The sequence below is a fragment of the Muscardinus avellanarius genome (assembly GCF_963383645.1).
Source record: "Muscardinus avellanarius genome assembly, chromosome: 1".
Classification (NCBI taxonomy): Eukaryota; Metazoa; Chordata; class Mammalia; order Rodentia; family Gliridae; genus Muscardinus; species Muscardinus avellanarius.
In genome coordinates, this window is record NC_137786.1 from 61,972,466 (window position 1) to 61,991,166 (window position 18,701).

At 40.1% G+C, this 18,701-nt stretch overlaps 2 protein-coding genes across 2 annotated transcripts in view; one reads left to right on the forward strand and one right to left on the reverse strand.

Annotated features, from left to right (window-relative positions):
• GFM2 (GTP dependent ribosome recycling factor mitochondrial 2) overlaps positions 1–1,664 on the reverse strand; it is a gene marked incomplete at both ends in the record, with an annotated part of 52,586 nt that extends 50,922 nt beyond the window's left edge. The window contains one exon of the mRNA XM_080705316.1: positions 1,602–1,664. Within this exon, the coding sequence (XP_080561442.1) occupies positions 1,602–1,664 (63 nt within the window). The remainder of the gene's footprint in view (positions 1–1,601) is intronic.
• A 7,061-nt stretch (positions 1,665–8,725) lies between these two features.
• Positions 8,726–17,721, forward strand: NSA2 (NSA2 ribosome biogenesis factor; the record flags this gene model as incomplete). The annotated part of the gene is made up of 6 exons (XM_080704977.1): positions 8,726–8,731; positions 10,351–10,538; positions 10,625–10,775; positions 12,730–12,909; positions 15,647–15,839; positions 17,609–17,721. 6 exons carry the CDS (start codon positions 8,726–8,728, stop codon positions 17,674–17,676), a joined length of 786 nt encoding a protein of 261 aa, XP_080561103.1. The 3' UTR covers positions 17,677–17,721.
• Between the last annotated feature and the right edge of the window lie 980 nt (positions 17,722–18,701).

Consider the following 18,701-nt stretch of genomic DNA (forward strand, 5'->3'; position numbering starts at 1 on the left):
GCTGATTTTAAAACAACGAGAACTCTCTTAGACCTGCATCTTTGGCATGGGATGGGAATTTATACAGAATACACATTCTCAGGCTCCACTCCTAGAGATAGGGCAAATAACCTGGTTTTAACAAGCACTCCAGGTGACTTTAGCAGCTAAAGTTTGAAAACCAGTATCCTACAGTTTAGATAAGGAAATCAGAAAGGTTAAATAACCTTGAACATACCCTCTCTTTTGCAGCTGCTAGGAGCCTGTGGGGGTCCTGAATTTAAAAATAATTAGCTGTTTTCAGGACTTGTAACAGTAGTTACAATGAGAATCATCTGGAAAGTGTGTGTGTGTGTGTGTGTGTGTGTGTGTGTGTGTGTGTCTGTCTGTCTGTCTGTCTATCATTGGGGATTGAACCCAGGGGAATTCTACCTCAAAGCTACACCTCCAGCCCTATTTTATTTTGAAACAGGGTCTCACTAGGTTGATGAGAGTCTCACTACTTGCTGAGACTGTCCTCAAAACTGTGATCCTTGCCGGGCGTGGTGGCACACACTTGTAATCCCCGTGCTTGGGAGGCGGAAACAGGAGGATCGCACTGAATCCCTGTGATTGGGAGGCGAAAACGAAGCCATTTGCGCTGGCTTAAGAGACCCTGTTTCAAAAAAAAAAAAAAAAAAAAAAGTACACACACACACACACACACACACACACACACACACACACACATATACATACAAGGTCTGGGAGTGTAGCCTGGAGGTAGAAGGGCTTCCAGGAACCCCAGTACCACCAAAAAAAAAAAAAAAAACCCTGTCATCCTCCTGTCTCATCAGCCTCCCAAGGGGGTGGAAGAAGGAAAGGAGAATTGGGAGAACTGGGTTACAGAATTTTTTTTTTTTTTGGTGGTACTGAGGGTGGAACCCAGAGGCCTTTTTATCTTCTGGGCTATACTCCCAGACCTATTTTATACTTTATTTGGAAACAGGGTCTCACTAAGTTGCTGAGAGCCTCACTCAGTAGCTGAGGCTGGCTTTGAACCTGTGCAATCCTCCTGTCTCAAGCTCCCAAGCGCTGGGATTACAAGCGTGCGCCACCACGCCCGGCTTTGGGTTGCAGCATTTTAAAAGTTCTCCAAGTGTCTCCAGTGTAGCAGTGCAGCTGACAATCACTGACTGAGAGCAAGTCTGCCCAAGCTAAAATTACAGCCGCCATTGTAAGTAACATATCTTGCCATTAACTTAAGAGAAATTTATTTCATAGAAGTTTCCATTTGTGAACAGCATAAAGCACACTCATAGTTACAAGTTTAATGTGCCTTAAGTGCTGCTATTCTTAGAAGAGATATAGAGCACATCTACCTCCAAAAACAACTGATATTTCAGTACTCCTGAGAACACCCTTTGGTTTAAACTGTTGCTTTCAAGGTTATTTTTAAGTTAATTTCTTATTATATTTCTTACTAAATTATTTTCTTTTAAATTAGTTTGCCTTGAGGATAGCTAAAGGTTATGATTAAACTAAGTTTGAGATTAAAAAAAAAACTGATAAGCTACAGTAGGTGTGGGGAGTAAAATAACTGAGGTTATTATAGTTTATTTAATTTCACAAGAAAAGCTTACATTAATGTGCAAGCTGGGTATTTTCTGATGATTCAGTGCAAATATCCTCAAGTTGGTCAACATCTTGATCTTCTAAAGTGTTAGCCTCTGAAAAAATACAGAAAATTTTAAAATTAATTTTTATAATACAAGTAAATAAGACATTTATAAGACATATGTTTGGTAGAAGTGTATTACCTTTAGAAAAAATTTTTAGCTATCAAAACATTCAATGCATCATTCCAAAAACAAATATTCTGACTAAATATGAGAATATGATCATGATTAAAATATCTCTTATTTGTTCAACACACTTCTGAATCCTTAAAGATATGAAGATATTGAAATAAATTTACTGAAATTGAAAAACATCATACCAACCAAATACATTTTTATGTAAGTATATAGAGTTTAGTATAGAAAGGTAAACATTTCTCATGTAAATATGGTAATTTCTCATTGGCATGAAACTCCTCTCTATATTCTGATTGTCTTACCAAAAATATGTAAAGGTAAAATCATGCATAAAAGGCACAGAAGCAAGTCTTCTTACTCTATGATTATAGAAACTAAGAATTTTTATTTTAAGAATATTTATTAGGAGATGAGCGTGACAGTGCACGCCCTGCAATCCCAGGACTTGGGAGGCTGATAGAAAAGAATCACAGGTTCATGGCCAGCCTCAGAAACTCCCAAGGCCTTCCACAACTTGGTGAGACTGTTTCAAAATAAAAAGTAAAATAGGTCTTGGGGCATGGCTGAGAGGTAGAACACCCCTGGGTTTAATCCCCAGTGTCACAAAAAATAAAAAAATAAAAATTTACTGGAGAGCCAGGCATGGTGGCACACACTTGTAATCCCAGCATTTGGGAGGCTAAGACAGGAAGATCGCAGTTTATGACAGCCTCAGCTAGTGAGGCCCTTTGCAATTCAGTGAGACTCTGTTTTCAAATAAAGAATAAAAAATCAGGCTGGGAGTATAGCCTGGAGGTAGACTGCCCCTGAGTTCCATCCCTAGTACCACAAATAATAATAGTAATAGTAATAATAATAATAAATAAATAAAATTAATGGGACTGGAGTTTTAACTCAGTAGTGGAGTGCTTGCCTAGTATGTGCAAAGACCTGAGTTCATCCCCAGGAGCAAAAAGAAACATACTTATTAAACTAAATTACTAGCCAGGCGTGGTGGCGCATGCTTGTAATCCCCGCGCTTGGGAGGCTGAGACAGGAGGATTGCGCAGGTTCGAAACCAGACTCGGCTACTTAGTGAGGCTCTCAGCAACTTAGTGAGACCCTGTTTCCAAATAAAATATAAAATGGGTCTGGGAGTATAGCCCGGAGGTAGAAAGCCTCTGGGTTCCACTCCCAGTATCACCCAAAAAAAAAAAAAAAAAAAAAAAAAAAAAAACTAAATTACTAGCCAGGCGTGGAGGTGCACACTTGTAATCCCTGTGCTTGGGAGGCTGAGACAGGATGAGACAGGAGGATCGCAAAGGTTCGAAGCCAGCCTCAGCTACTTAGTGAGACCCTGTTTCCAAATAAAATATAAAATAGGTCTGGGAGTATAGCCCAGAGGTAGAAAGCCTCTGGGTTCCACCCCTAGTACCACACACACACACACACACACACACACACACACACACACCAAAAAAAAAAAAAAAAACCAACTAAATTACTGCTTTAAACACAGTATCAAGGCTCTGGGGAAAGCATGGAAGCATCTGAGACACTAGGGGTGGGAGGAGGCAATGCTAAACCACAATACTCAGGGTCACTTAGGAAGTCATGTAGAAACTCAACAGTACTATTCCCAAATCTGTTCCTTTCTTATTTAGGAAGTCACCAGGTCCTTTTGTTCTATTTCCTAAATGTTTCATGAACCCGTTCCCTCTTCATTCGAATGCCAAGGTTCAGGGTCTCATCATCCCTCTCTGGTTACCACTGTAATACATATTTGTCTCAGCAATTGTCAACCAGGAGCAATTTTGCACCCACCCTGCCCAAGAGACATCTGGCAATGACTTCAAACCACTATGGTATTTAGTAGGTAAGTAAAAGCTGCTACTCCAGGAGATTTATGCTACCAAAAAGTCTACCAAAAAAGTCTACCATTGGCAGTGCAGCACCCTACAGCAAAGGACTAGCTAGTCCAAATTTTTAGCAGTGCCAAAGCTGAGGAACCTTATTTATGGTAGAGGACTAATATCTAGAATAAATAAAGAACTTGAAAAACATAACACACACACACACACACACACACACACACACATTTAAAAATGGACAACTGAACTGAATAGACACTTCTCAGTACAAATGGATATATGAAAAAACGTTCAACATCATTAGCAATCAGAGAAATGCGAATCAAAACTATACTGAGATTCCATCTAAGTCCAGTTAGAATGGCAATCAAGAAAGAGACAATAATAAATACGGGCAATGATGTGGGAAAATAGTAACATTTCTACACTGTTGGTGGGATTATAAATTAGAACAACCACTATGGAGATCAGCACAGAGGTTCCTCAAAAGACTAGGAATGGAGCCACCTATGACCCAGCTATACCACTCCTTGACATCCTTCCAAAAGAATTAAAGTCAGAATACTACAGGGATACCTGAACAGCCATGTTCATAGCAGCACAATTCACAATAGCCAAATTAGGGAACCAATTGCTATATACATACAATGGAAGTTTACTCAGTCATTAAAAAAAAAAAACAAAACTATGTAATTTACAGGAAAATGAATGGAATCAGAGAATATTATGCCTAGTGAGATCAGTGAGTCTCAATAAGGAGCCTATGTTTTCTCTCCTATGTGGAAGCTTAAAGAGGAAACATAACGGACCAGAAAAGAGACCAGTAGAAGAGTGGGAGGGAGTCAGGAGGGAAGTGAAGAGGGGAAAAAGGAGGATTGAGAAAGGAAACAGTTCAAATAATGCTATGTCCATATACACAGGCACCACCAACAATCTCACTAACCTACAGGGAAGCAGAAGGGAGACAAGTGGGATGCAGAAGGAAATACATCAAATGCTGTGTGCCTGTGTCTTTCTGTCATGTTGAGCCACAGTATGATGTATCTTTCCAATGCACTAATAAAAGTATTAAAAATTCTAGTCAATCCCCTGCATATCACACATAGCAAGCATTATTGTTCATTATAACTTTTTGCAAAGCTCTTAAAATTATACCTGTTTTTTCTTCTTAATATAAATAAGCTTTACTCTTTGTTTTGTTTTGTGGTTCTGGGGATTGAACCCAGGGATGGTCTACCTCTGAGCTACACCCTCAACCCTTTTTTGTTTTGTTTTGAAATAGGGTCTCACTAGGTTGCTGAGAGTCTGGCTACACTGCAAAGATTGTCCTCAAATCTGTGGTCCTCCTCCTGTCTCAGCCTCCTAAGTACTGAGATTCCAAGCCACCATACCCGGCTAGCATCACTCTTTAACTGCACACAATCAAACGACAAAGTAGCTCCTACATTCCTCTGGCTTTTCACATCAAATCTAATCTACACCAATAAATGTTATGTAAAGTTTCATCAAGATCAGAAGAATATCATTTTATGCTTCTGATCATCAAGAAGCAAAGACTGGGTACCTACAACCTTTGGTAGATTTAACAAAGTAGTGATAATATTCAATTTAGCTTCTTCCATGAATACAGAGCATAATCTTTTAAGAGAACTTTTTGCTTTTGGTCTGTTTGGCCCATTTTAATGTCATGATAACACGTGAAATTAGGAATAAACACTAAATAGCATAACCAATCACTCTGCCTTTTATATTTTGCACAAATCAAGGAGTGCTCATTGGCCAACCTTTCAAACTTCACTTACTTTCTCTTCTTGATTCAGAAAGAAAAAGGGGAACTAGTGGTTTGAGAAATTATAAATGAAAAAGATATTGGTACATATTAATCTAACCTATTAAAAATGTCCACTATCTGAACAAGCTACAAAAACAGGAAACAGTGCCAGGTGTGGTGGTGCATGCTTGTAATCCTAGTACTTGGGAGGCCGAGACAGGAGGATCCCAGGTTCTTGGACAGACTCAGCTACTTAGTGAGATCCTGTTTCAAACTAAAGAATTAAAAAAATAGGGCTGGGGGGTAAAGCTCGGAGGTAAAATGCCCCCGGGTTCCATCCCCAGTACCACAAAACAAAACCAGGAAACAAGAATAATAAAGCTCAAATGTTAAGCAAAAGAAAGCAACATGAAAGAATGTATCCCATTGGATTTCAATTATGCCATGGATAAAAAGGTAAAAGTAATTATGTTAGAGGTCAGGATAGTGTTTACTTTTGGGGAAAGAGGCAAGAGAAGGGCTTCTGGGGTGGCTTGTCAAAGTAATTTCTTGATCTGGGTGCAGATAACATGGGTGTGTTCAGATTTGAAAACCCAATGAAATGAACAACTATAGTACATGCATTTTTCTGCATGTATTTGACATTTGAATAAAGTCTTTGAGAAAAGACTTTAGAATAAAAGGACTTGCTGGGGTTCCAAGTCTTCTGTGATCTTGTCTAAATCATTTAAAATCTCATGAAAATATCTTTCATTTATCACATTACAGGATTTGGTATGAGAATTAAATTCACTTATTTAGTAAGAAGTATGAGCCGGGCATGGTGACACACACTTGTAATCCCAGCATTTGGGAGGCTGAGACCGGAGGATCGCGGTTTGAGGACAGCCTCAGCTACTTAGTGAGGCCCTCTGCAACTCAGTAAGACCCTGTTTCAAAATAAAGAAGCCGGGCGTGGTGGCGCACGCTTGTAATCCCCACACTTGGGAGGCGGAGACAGGAAGATCGCGCAGGTTCGAAGCCAGACACGCTGGCTTACGAGACCCTGTTTCCAAAAATAAAAAAGTATAAAATAGGTCTGGAAGTGTAGCCCAGAAGTAGAAGGGCTTCCAGGAACCCCAGTGCCACCAGAAAGACAGACAGACAGACAGACTGAAAGATGACTGACTGACTGGGTAGGGGATGTAGCTCGTAGATCAAATGTCCCTGGGTTTCATCCCCAGATCTGAAAAAAAAAAAAAAGAAAAAATGTCTAGACCATTCCCTTCTTGGTGCTGGGGTTAAAACTATGAACAAAAAGGCTGAGTATGGTGGCACACAACTGTAATCCAGTACTTGGGAGGCTGAGACAGGACTACAGGTTTGAGGTTAGCCTCAGCAACTTAGTGAAATCCTCTTTCAAAATTTAAAGAATAAAATATGGATGGGGTGTAGATCAGAGGTAGAATGCTTCTGAGTTCAACCTTGAGTACAAGAAAAAAAAAAAAAAGCAGTGAACAAAATATAACAATCCCTGCTTTTACACTGCCTCCATCCTTCTCAAGGGATAGACACAAACAGAAAAATACACAGCATCTACTATGGTGACAGGTGCTATAAGCAGGAAAGGGGTTGAACTGAGGCAGTTATAACTGTAAGGAGGTCAAAAGAGGCCTAACAAGTGACATTTAAGCAAAGACCTAAAGTATGTGTGGAAGGCAATGGGGGGAAGGAAGCATACCCTAGGCAGAGATTATATAATTGATTGCACCTGCAAATAGAGATTATATAATTGATTGCACCTGCAAATACACAAATGCTAATATTAGTTCTGGTTTTAAAATAAGATCCCATTAGCCGGGAGTGGTGGTGCACCCTTGTAATCCCCGCACTTGGGAGGCTGAGACAGGAGGATCGCACAGGTTCGAAGCCAGCCTCAGCAGCTTAGTGAGGCTCTCAGCAACTTAGTGAGACCCTGTTTCCAAATAAAATATAAAAATGGGTCTGGGAGTATAGCCCAGAGGTAGAAAGGCTCTGGGTTCCATCCCCAGTACCACCAAAAAATAAAATAAGATCCCATTAGAAGATGGAGCCTCAAGGAACTGCCTCAAATCCAAGCACTAAGATTTAATGAAATGCACTTTTTTGGGGGGTACAGTATGCATTTGCTGTTGTTGGTTGCTCTTATTTTCCTAACTGAATCAGGTTCCAAACCGTGGAGTAATTAAGGAAACTTCTGTGACTAGTAAAAAAAAAAAAAAAAAAAGAGTGGGAAGCAGAAATGCGATGTTTCTGAAGGCAGGAAAGGCTTGTTCTTAGATGTTACTTGCTTGTGAATTACTTCCTTGGCGGCACTAAAGGCCCACTACAGGCAAGTCCACTCAGGCCTTAGTCCAGTACACCGCAAGGCCTTAGGAATTTCTGCAACTCTTTCTGAAGCTCCAGGTTATAAAGTCTAGTGCTTTTACTTTCCTATTCAATAAATTTTCATTCCTCCGCGTTCTTCTTAACTGTGCAGACAATACGCTGGAAGTGGGGGGTCAGTGTCCCAAGCTGAGGATGGCGATGGACGTCGGCGAGGTCCCGGGCGCGGCCGGGGCCCTGTGGTCCTCGGTGGCTGGCGGTCAGCGACGCCCAGCACAGGGCAGGGTCGAGGTGCGCGGGGTGGCTCGGCGCGGCAGCCACCTGGCGCTCCGCCGTGCACGGGGTCTCGCTTCTTCTTGCCAGGCTGTAGAGAGCAAGAGGGACCAAGCCCTCCAAAGTGTGTAAAGGCCTCGCGCTTAAAGCACCACAACGCGACAGCCCTCTTACCTGCAGGAAGGAACGCGGTTAGCTCGCCGACTCGGCTCCGCGGGCAGCCGCGCGCCGGGACTTCCGGTGGTGCACCAGCCAAATGTCGCCGGCCAGCAACGTCCGCCCGCATGCCCAGAGTGGATAAGCTCGGAACGGGCGCGTTGCGCTAGCGCTTCGCTCGGCCATCTTTGAGTGTAACTCTTTCCTGTTCCGGACTGCTTGGAGCTGGACTGTGTGTCTACGGGACCCAAAGTTGAAAACTTCTTGCCCCGGAGGCTGCACCCGGCGGCTCTGCGAGCGTCACCATGGTGAGGAGGCTGCCTCCGGCGCTCGCGACTTGGGGCGTCTGAGTTCGTGGAGCCTGGGAGGCCACGGCGCCGGGGCGGGGAGCGAGAGCGGGGAAGCGGAAATGCGATGCTTCTGAAGAGAGGAAAGGTGGACTTGGAGTGGGAAAAAACTTTACCTTTGGAACGTAGAGTATCCCATTCTGCGAGTTTGCCAGGACACGAATCTGGGAACGAGTGCATTTCATCCTGTAAACTTCCTGGTTTCGCTTCATGTGGGTTTGGTTATTAGTGCCAGCGCCTAATGGGAGCATGGTTGAGCCTTGTGGTTGCCCCATACAGTAAGCATTAATCGCATCATTTCATTTTACTGCTGAGGAAACAGATCCTTTCCAGAGACCTAAAGATGACTGAATTGCGAAGTCGAACTTAAGGGCCCAGAACTGACTACCAGATTCTTACTTTCTACTTCTGTGTGTTTTCTACAGAATGAATTCTTATGCCTTTCTGTTGTGTTTGCGATTTGTGTTAGCAGTTTTGAAAACACTACAACTAATACTTTATCATTATTTTCTGAGCTGGAATTGGCTTTGCAGCATTATGTTTTGCGTATTTTTGTCTTAAAATACAAATAGACTGGCCATGTATGTAAAATACAACATCTTGTTTAAAATGCAAAAGTGGGAGCCAGGCATGGTGGCACAACCCTGTTATCCAAGCACTTGAGAGGCAGAAACTGGAGCATCACAGGTTCAAGATCAGCCTAAGCTACTCAGTGAGGCATTCAGCAACTTAGGGAGGCCCTGTTTCAAAATAAAATAGGGCTGACGGTAGCTGTGAAGAAGAATGCCCCTGCGTTCAATCCTGAGTACCCTCCCCCCAAGGCAAAAGGGATCCTATACATTACTAATGAAATGCAAAGTGATACAGCCACTTACGTCTGGCAATAAACATGTCCACATGGATCTTCATAGAGCTTTCTTCCTAATTACCAAAATCTATGAACAGTCCAAATAGCTCCAAAAGTCCATCATCTGGTTAATGGATAATGGATAAACAAGTAATGTTATATCCATACAATGCAGTATTACTTAGCAATAAAAACTATTGAAGAACTGATATGTTTAACAAGGTAGGTGAATCTCAAAAGCCTTATACTAGTATAAGCCAGATGTAAAAGACTATGTACTACAGCTTCCATTCACATTCTATTCTGGGAAAGGCAAAACTATTAGATTGGGGGTTAGGAAAAGTATATATGTACACCTAAAAAGAGGCACATTCTATTTCAATAAAATTGGCTTTGTGTGTGTGTGTGTGTGTGTGTGGTATAGAACCCAGGGAGTTCTACCACTGAGCTACACCCCCAGCCCTATTTTTTTATTCTTTATTTTGAAACAGGATCTCACTGAGTTGCAGAGGGTCTCACTAAGTAGCTGAGGCTGGCCTTGAACATACGATTCTCCTGTTTCAGCCTCCCAAATGCTGGGATTACAAGCGTGCACCAGCATGCCAGGCAAAATTGGCTTACATTTTTTTAAATAAAATATAAAATAATGGTAATGTTATTAAAAACTCAACTACCTCTCTCAGAGAGGAAAGAACAAGAGATCCTGTAGTCAGCTCATCCTTTTAGTGGTCCAGTAGATTTTGGACAGTTCCTTTCATTGAAGAGTGATTGTCACTGAGATTATTACAGATGTAAACTCTGCTTTGCTATCATCCAAGATCAAAATTATTTAACTTAGAGCATGTAAATAGACCCAAGCGTTAGAGTTATTTAAGCAAGTGAGCATTTGAGCAATATGGAGTCTTGCTTACTTTATGTGCTTTATAATATTTAAGTAATCTTTGTTTATCGTTATAATATTTAAGTAACATTTCTTGCATCATTATAGCCACAAAACGAGTATATTGAGTTGCACCGTAAACGCTATGGATATCGTTTGGATTACCATGAGAAAAAGAGAAAAAAAGAAAGTCGAGAGGCTCATGAACGCTCAAAGAAGGCAAAAAAAATGATAGGCCTGAAGGCTAAGCTCTACCATAAACAGCGCCATGCTGAGAAAATACAAATGAAAAAGACGTAAGTGATTTATTTCTCATAAGGTTATATCCTTTGGGTGAATACTTGTCAAACAGGTAATCGTGAATCAATTTTCTTCTTGATAGTATTAAGATGCATGAAAAGAGAAACACCAAACAGAAGAATGATGACAAGACTCCACAGGGAGCAGTGCCTGCCTATCTGCTGGACAGAGAAGGACAATCCCGAGCCAAAGTACTTTCCAACATGATTAAACAAAAACGAAAAGAAAAGGCGGTAAGCAATAAATATTGAAGTCTTTTTTTTTACTTTGTTATCTTTAGTTTTGAGGTTCAGTTTAATTTGAAACATTATTCTTATATATAGATTTCATATAGATGTTGAAATGCTTAAAAATTTTGCAAATTTTATAATAAAAAGTTTAAATGCCAGGTTCAGCCACTTAGCAAGATCCTGTTTCAGAGTAAAAAAAATAAGGCTGGGGTATAGTCTGGAGGACAGATGACCCTGGGTTCAAGCCTCAGAACCAAAACAGAAAGAAGGAAGATGATTTGACTTAAATATTTTTTAACAAATACCTTTAGATTGCATTTGGTATCAAAATAAAATTCTGGCTGGGCGTGGTAGTGCGCGCTTGTAATCCCTGCGCTTGGGAGGCGGAGACAGGAGGATTGTGCAGGTTCGAAGCCAGTGTAGCCAGGAGGTGAAGGGTTTCCAGGAACCCCAGTACTACCAGAAAATAAAAGTAAAAATTCTGCCAAAAACAGGGACATACTTTTAAACATGTGTGAATATGTTGATAGAAATCTAAGAAAAGCCCAGCATGGTGGCTTATGCTTGTAATCCCAGCATTCAGGAGGCTGAGACCTGGAGGATGGCGGTTTGCAGACAGCCCCATCTATTTAGTGAGGCCCTCTGCAACTTGTGAGATCCAGTTTCAAAATAAAAAATAGGACAGGGGGTGTAGCTCGGAGGTCAATGCCCCTGGGTTCCATCCCCAGACCCGCAAAAAAAGAAAGGAAGAAAGAAAGAAAGAAATCTAAGACTATGCAGTATTTTTATTTGATTTGAAGAGCTTATAGTTTCCAAAATTTGATTTTTTTTTATTTTAACTGCCCTAGCTGGGCATGGTGGTGCACACTTATAATTCCAATACTTGGGAAGCTGAGACAGGAGGATCACAGGTTTGTGGCCAGCTTCAGCTACTTAGTGAAGCCCTGTTTTAGAATAAAGAATTAAAAAAAAAAAAATAGGGCTGGGAGTGTAGCTTGGAGATAGATATCCCTGGGTTCAATCCCCATTAGTGGAAAAAAATAAATCTTAACTGCCTCCCATTTTTTCTTATTTGTAGTATCAAAATTATAATGCCATAACTTAATGTATATATGTGTGCACCCACACAAAGTTGCATTCTAGGGAAGTACAAAACATATGATGAGAACTTTATCTCACTAATATTATACAACCCCAAATTCCATTTAAAGTAGAATTGTAAAGATACAATTAAGTGGAAACAGTCTTCCAGTGTTGTACTATTAACTAATAGTACACAGTCCCTGCTTTTAGAAGTCACCTTATTGCAGATGGTACATTTCCCCATAACAAGGCATTAAGAATTTTAGCTTAGCCGGGCGTGGCGGTGCACTCTTATAATCCCAGCATTTAGGAGGCTGAAACAGGAGGATCGCGGTTCGTGGACTGCCTCAGCTACTTAGTGAGGCCCTCTGCAATTTAGTAAGACTCTGTTTCAAAAATAAAAAATAGGCCAGGCGTGGTGGCGCACGCTTGTAATCCCCGCGCTTGGGAGGCGGAGACAGGAGGATTGTGCAGGTTCGAAGCCAGCCGCGCTGGCTTACGAGACCCTGTTTCAAAATATAAAAAAATAGGTCTGGGAGTGTAGCCCGGAGGTAGATGGGCTTCCAGGAACCCCAGTACCACACACACACAAAAAAATAGTGTAGCTTGGAGATTGAATGCCCCTGGGTTCCATCCCCGGTATGACCAAAAAAAAAAAAAAAAACAATTTTAGCTTAAGCAAATGATTTAATGTGCCCACAAATGTAAATCTTACTAGTTTTCTCTAATTGTGGCTTTACAAAGAGACAGTACAGACTTGTAGAAAAAAACTGAACAAAAACCATTTTGAATGATTAAAGGAAAAAGTAAATCTACTATTATGCACAACTGAAATATATTTAACATTATCTTTTTAACTGTGGTCTATTATTAGGGAAAATGGGAAGTTCCTCTGCCAAAAGTTCGTGCCCAAGGAGAAACAGAAGTATTAAAGGTGATTCGAACAGGAAAAAGGAAAAAGAAGGCATGGAAGAGAATGGTTACTAAAGTCTGTTTTGTTGGAGATGGCTTTACGAGAAAACCACCTAAATATGAAAGATTCATCAGACCTATGGTAAGTCCTTTCCAAGATGTGGTGACTTAAGTATTATAGTTCCCCATGTTAAACTGGATAAAGTACATTACAATTTTATAAGATTCATATGAAAAACAGGTTGCAAGATGTTTTTATACTGTTTTTCTTGCTTTGATAGGGATTGTTTAGCACTTTTCCATCACAGTCAAGAATCAAATCTTCACCTTTTTAAGAGATTTAAATTAAAAGGAATTTTCATAATGGGCCTTATCAGTGAATTATTTAAAACATATATATCTAACAGTGCTAGATATTAAACATTTGTCTTTGACACCAGCTAAAAAACTTGAGTAGCAGCTTGTTCGTTCAGTTCTAGTTTACTAAGGAAGCACCTTCATCCTGACCCAGGAAGATTGCAGGATTTTGGTCACCCTCAGTAACTTGGTGAGATCTTGTTTCAAGATAAAAAGTAAAATGGGACTGGCAGTATACCTCAGAGGTGGAATGCTCCTGAGTTCAGTCTCCTGAGAAACAGAAAAATAGCCTAAATTTTTTGACATCAGTGATAGTAGTATGTCCCCAATCTAATCCCCACCCCCACCTGCTCACCCCTACTTTAGGAAAAATAAAATATACAACCCCTTCAAAGAGTGAATTACACTACAAGATACCAGCCTGCTTAGAAAAAAAAAAGGAATCAAAGCTGGGCATCGTGATGCACATGTGTAATCCCAGTACCTGTAATCTCACAAGGCTGAGACAGGAGGACTGCAGGTTTAAAGCCAGCATGTTGTAATTTAGTAAAATCCTATTTAAAAATAAATTTTTTTGAAAGGCCTTGGAGTGTGGTTCAGTGGTAGAATGATCCTGGGTTCAATCCCTAATACCACCACCAAAATAGGAAGAATCAGAGGGAAGCTAGTAGTATTAATCCTAGTACTCAGTTTTTAGTGGATTAAAATATTGGCAAACAGGCTGTAATCCCAATACTTGGGAGAGTGCAATAGGAAGGTCGCAGGTTCCAGACCAGCCTCAGCAACCTAGCAAGACTGTTTCAAAACAAAAAGGTTTGGGGGTGTACATTGGAGGAAGAATGCCCCTAGGTTTGAACCCCAGTAACACAGTCTTGTTTTTGTATAGCCTTCCTGAACTCAGCTATGTCTGTTCATGTGTATATTACATACCCACTCCATTCCTCAAGAGTTGAATAGCTACACTATAGACCCCAAGGTCTGCAAAGCCTATGTTGGGCTTATTTTGTTTTTTGTTTGAAACAGGGTCTAAGTTGCAGAGGGCCTCACTAAATAGCTGAGACTGACCTCAAACCTGCAATCCTCCCATTTCAACCTCCCAACTACTGGAATTACAAGTGTGCACTACCTCATCTGGCTTAAACCCAGAGGCATTCTACCTCTGAGCGATATTCTCAGCCCTGTTTTTTATTATGTTGAAAAAAGGTCTCACTAAGTTGTGGAGGTCCTCACTAAGTAGCTGAGTCTAGCTTTGAACCTGTGATCTTCCTGTTTCAGCCCCCAAGTATTGGGATTACAAGTGTGTGGTACCACACATGGCTCTTGTCTATTCTGTAATCTTTTATAGAAAACTTGCATCTTAGGTTATATTGTTGACCTCCCTCTTTATATTTTATTTATTTTGATAGTGCTAGGATTGAAACCAGAAGCATTCTGCCTCCTAGCTACAACCCCATCTCTATTTTACTTTGAAACAGAGTCTTGCTGAGGCTGGCTTTGAACCTACAATGTGTATCAGCCTCCCAAGTACTACACATATAGGTTTGTGCCACCATGGCCAGCTCAATTAATTTCATATTTATAATCTTCTCAATATACTTTGGTAGCAGTTCCATAGAATTAGTGAGTCGATTACTAAGACCTGACTTAGTATTATTTTACCCCTACTCTCATACAGGTAAAATTAAGACTATAGGCCAGGTGTGGTGGCACTTGGGAGGCTGAGACAGGAGGATCGTGCAGGTAAAAGCCAGCCTCAGCTGGCTTAAGAGACCCTGTTTCCAAATAAAATATAAAAAACTCAGTCTGGGCGTGTAGCCCAGAGGTAGAAGGCCCCTGGGTTCCATCCTCAGTACCACACACACACACACACACACAATAATACTATAGTGTTGTGTGACATTTGATGTAGTACACCCCAGAAGACCCTGTCTAGGTGATTAGTGTCACACTGGTCTTTATAAGGAAGACCTCTCTGGATGATCTCGTTTTTGAACTGTTACCATCAACCAAAGAAGGCTGGCTGACAGTCCATCCTGTTTTGCATCATGAAAAGTAGCTGAGGTATATAAGTGTTTAGATTTTATTTTATTTACCACATGCCATTTAATCTGGAATCGAGTCATTAAGCCTGCTGGTACTTGTTTTTATCATTTAAAATGGAGGGATTTGTCTTATCGGGCTATGTTGCAATGTTCCACATTTCAAGGAGCCAGATGTGAACTCTAGCATTGTGAATGGCATGTAGCAAGTTTTCATTCAGTGTAAATGACTAGACAAAATATGAGTATTTTGATAGGTAGCCATTAAATGATTAAAAATTTTTTTCAAGAGTACATGTATAGAGTTTATCCTCATACTTATTTGTCAGGTTGTTATTCTGTAGAAATTATGTATTTTGTTAGGTGATTTAAGATATAACCAACTCAACCCATGGGTTTTTGACATGATTAGAAAAGATTAAAAAAAAAATGACTACTACTCATTAACATTTTGGATATACTTTGTTGTGTTTGACTTACTAGGGCTTACGTTTCAAGAAGGCCCATGTGACACATCCTGAACTGAAAGCCACCTTTTGCCTGCCAATTCTTGGTGTGAAAAAAAATCCTTCATCCCCACTATATACAACTTTGGGTGTTATTACCAAAGGTACAGTCATTGAGGTGAACGTGAGCGAGCTGGGCCTTGTAACACAAGGAGGCAAGGTTATTTGGGGTAAGTGAATTTTTGAATGCTGGGCTGTTGCTGATCCATACTAATAGGAATAGTTTTGAAGCTGATTAAAAAATATACATCAAGATTTTTTTTAATGAGTTAATTTAAAACTTGATGTAAATCTTTAGGATTAGGAAGAATTTTTTTGTAGAAAAAGTTAGAAATGCAGTTTTTTTTTCTAAATTTAGCTTATTGGAACCTGGTGTGGTGGCACGTACCTGTAATCCCACCACTGCTTGGGAGGCTGGAAGAGTAGGATTGCAAGTTAAAGGCCAGTCTAGGCAACATAATGAGACCCTGTTTCAAAACAAATGTAATAGGACTAGGATGTATCTTAAGAGGCGGAATGCCCCTGGGTTCAATCCTCAGTAACACACACAAAAAAAATTAAAAATAAAATCATTTAGCATATTGGTCTTCATTATATAAGGTATTTGCATTGTTAAATTTGATGCTTATTTTTCTAAAGCAAACATACCAAGTTATGACCACAACAAAAAAATACAGTACAATAAATATACTGTGAGCTGGGGAAGGGAGGCTTTTATCATTGAACCATAGTATTTCTACCGTAATTTATCATTGAAATTTGTCATATAGAATTTAAAATGTTTTTCATTGCATAGTTTCCTGGTGTTAGTGCCAGATTATCTCTAAATTTTTATGTTCTTCAAAAGGAAAGACAACCCCTGAAATTCTTGACTCATACTTCATGTTAGCTAACCTGTTTTAAAATAGGTTAAGGTAGCCGGGTGTGGTGGTGCATGCTTGTAATCCCAGCAATTGGGAAGCTGAGACAGGAGGTTCGCACAGGTTCAAAGCCAGCCTCTGAGTGAGGCTCTCAGCAACTTAGTGAGACCCTGTTTCCAAATAAAGTATAAAATAGGTCTGGGAGTATAGCCCAGAGGTAGAAAAGTCCCTGATTCCACCCCCAGTACCACCAAAAAATAAAATAGGTTAAGGTGATTAAAAACTCATTTAAAATCTGATGCATTTTTCAGGAAGAGTCATGTGGAAAACTAGAGGCTTGTTAGTACAATCTACTAGTGAAGCTGACTACTATTTGTCAAATGAAAAAAAAAAAAAAAAAAAAAAACCATTGCATTCAAGACAGGTGTGGTGGTACACACTTGTAATCCCAGTATCCCAGTACTTGGGAAGAGGACTGCAGGTTCGAGGCCAGCCTCAGCTTCTTAGTGAGGCCTCCTACAATTTAGGGAAATGAAATATAAAATAGGGCTTGGGGTGTAGCTTGGAGGTAGAATGTCCCTGGGTTCAATCCTCAGCCCCCCCCCCCCAACACACACACACAGAGTATTCAGAACACATCTTAGAAGCTGGGAATGGTAGTGTATACTTGTCTAATACTTGGGAGGCTAAACAGGAGGATTATGGGTTTGAGGACAGCCTCAGCAGATAGTGAAAATCTTATCAATCTTGTGAGACCCTGTTTCAAAAGAGAAATAAATAGGGCTGGGTGTGTAACTCAGAGGTAGAATGCCTCTCGGTTGGATCCTGAGTACTTCCCCCCAAAAGAACACAACTTGATTTTCCATGACTTAAATTTGTAAAAATTTCATTTATCCTTCATTGTTCACTTAAAAGTGGTAATTAGAAATATTTTAGGCAAAGGTTAAATTCTTTGAGGGCTAGCGATGTAGCTTAGTAGTTGCATACTTACATACCCCAGGGTTTGATCCTCAGCACTAAACTCAGATTAATTTTTATTAGCTAACATTCCTTTTTCTTTTTTTCTTTTTCTTTCCTAGGGAAATATGCCCAGGTTACCAACAATCCTGAAAATGATGGATGCATAAATGCAGTCTTACTGGTTTAACAGCAACTTCATACAAGTTGATTCCAACTTACAAACCAGTCAGATAAACCACCACTGCTGAGATATTTCTTAGTAACTACCATATCTGTTGTCATCAAGAGAACTATTAATTAAACTGTAAAAAAAGAAAATCATTAAAATGGCCCACTTTTACAAATTGGTCTTTATTTTTGGGTTGGCTTTTCCATCTTACTAAGATTGAATAACTATAGCCAGGCATGGTGGTACACACTTGTAATCCCAGCATTTGGAAGACTGAAACTAAAGGATCACGGTTCACAGATAGCCTCAAGCTACTTAGCGAGGCCCTTTGCAATTCAGTGAGACCCTGTTTCAAAATAAAGCATAAAAAATAGGGCTTGGTATAGCTCGGAGGTAGAATGCCCCTGGGTTCCATCCCCAGTATGTCCCCCCAAAAAATTAACTCTAAAAGCAAACTTGTAAATATTTGCATTAAACAATGCATATTCAGCAATATAGATCTGTCATTTCTGGAATAAATATTGTAGTTACAAAAGTTAATGCAAATTTACTTAGAAGGATTAGGCTTGTTAATTTCCACCTCATTGTAGGATTAACACATGATAGTTTAAGCTTATAAAATATTTACGCTAAATTTTAAGAGAAGGCAGGCTACACTAAATAGAAAAAGTTCAACTCAGCCAAGCCTGGTGGCACACACTTGTAATCCCAGTACTTGTGAGGCTGAGACAGGAGGATCAAAGGTTCAAAGCCAGCCTCAGCTACTTATGAGGCCCTTCACAACTTAGTGAGACCCTGTTTCCAAATAAAGAATAAAATAGGGATGGGGGTATAGCTTGGAAGTAGAATGCCCTTTGGATTCCATCCCCAGTTCCACACACACAAAAAAACTTTAACTCGTATCTCTACCTACGATTAACCCTTCTTAGTATAGTAAGTCAATTCTCTAAATATAAGGTAGACTATTCTCATGCTTCTAAAAATTGTTTAGATAATTCTTAGTTTGCACTGGTATCCTGAAGAGAAATTTATTTACAGTTAAT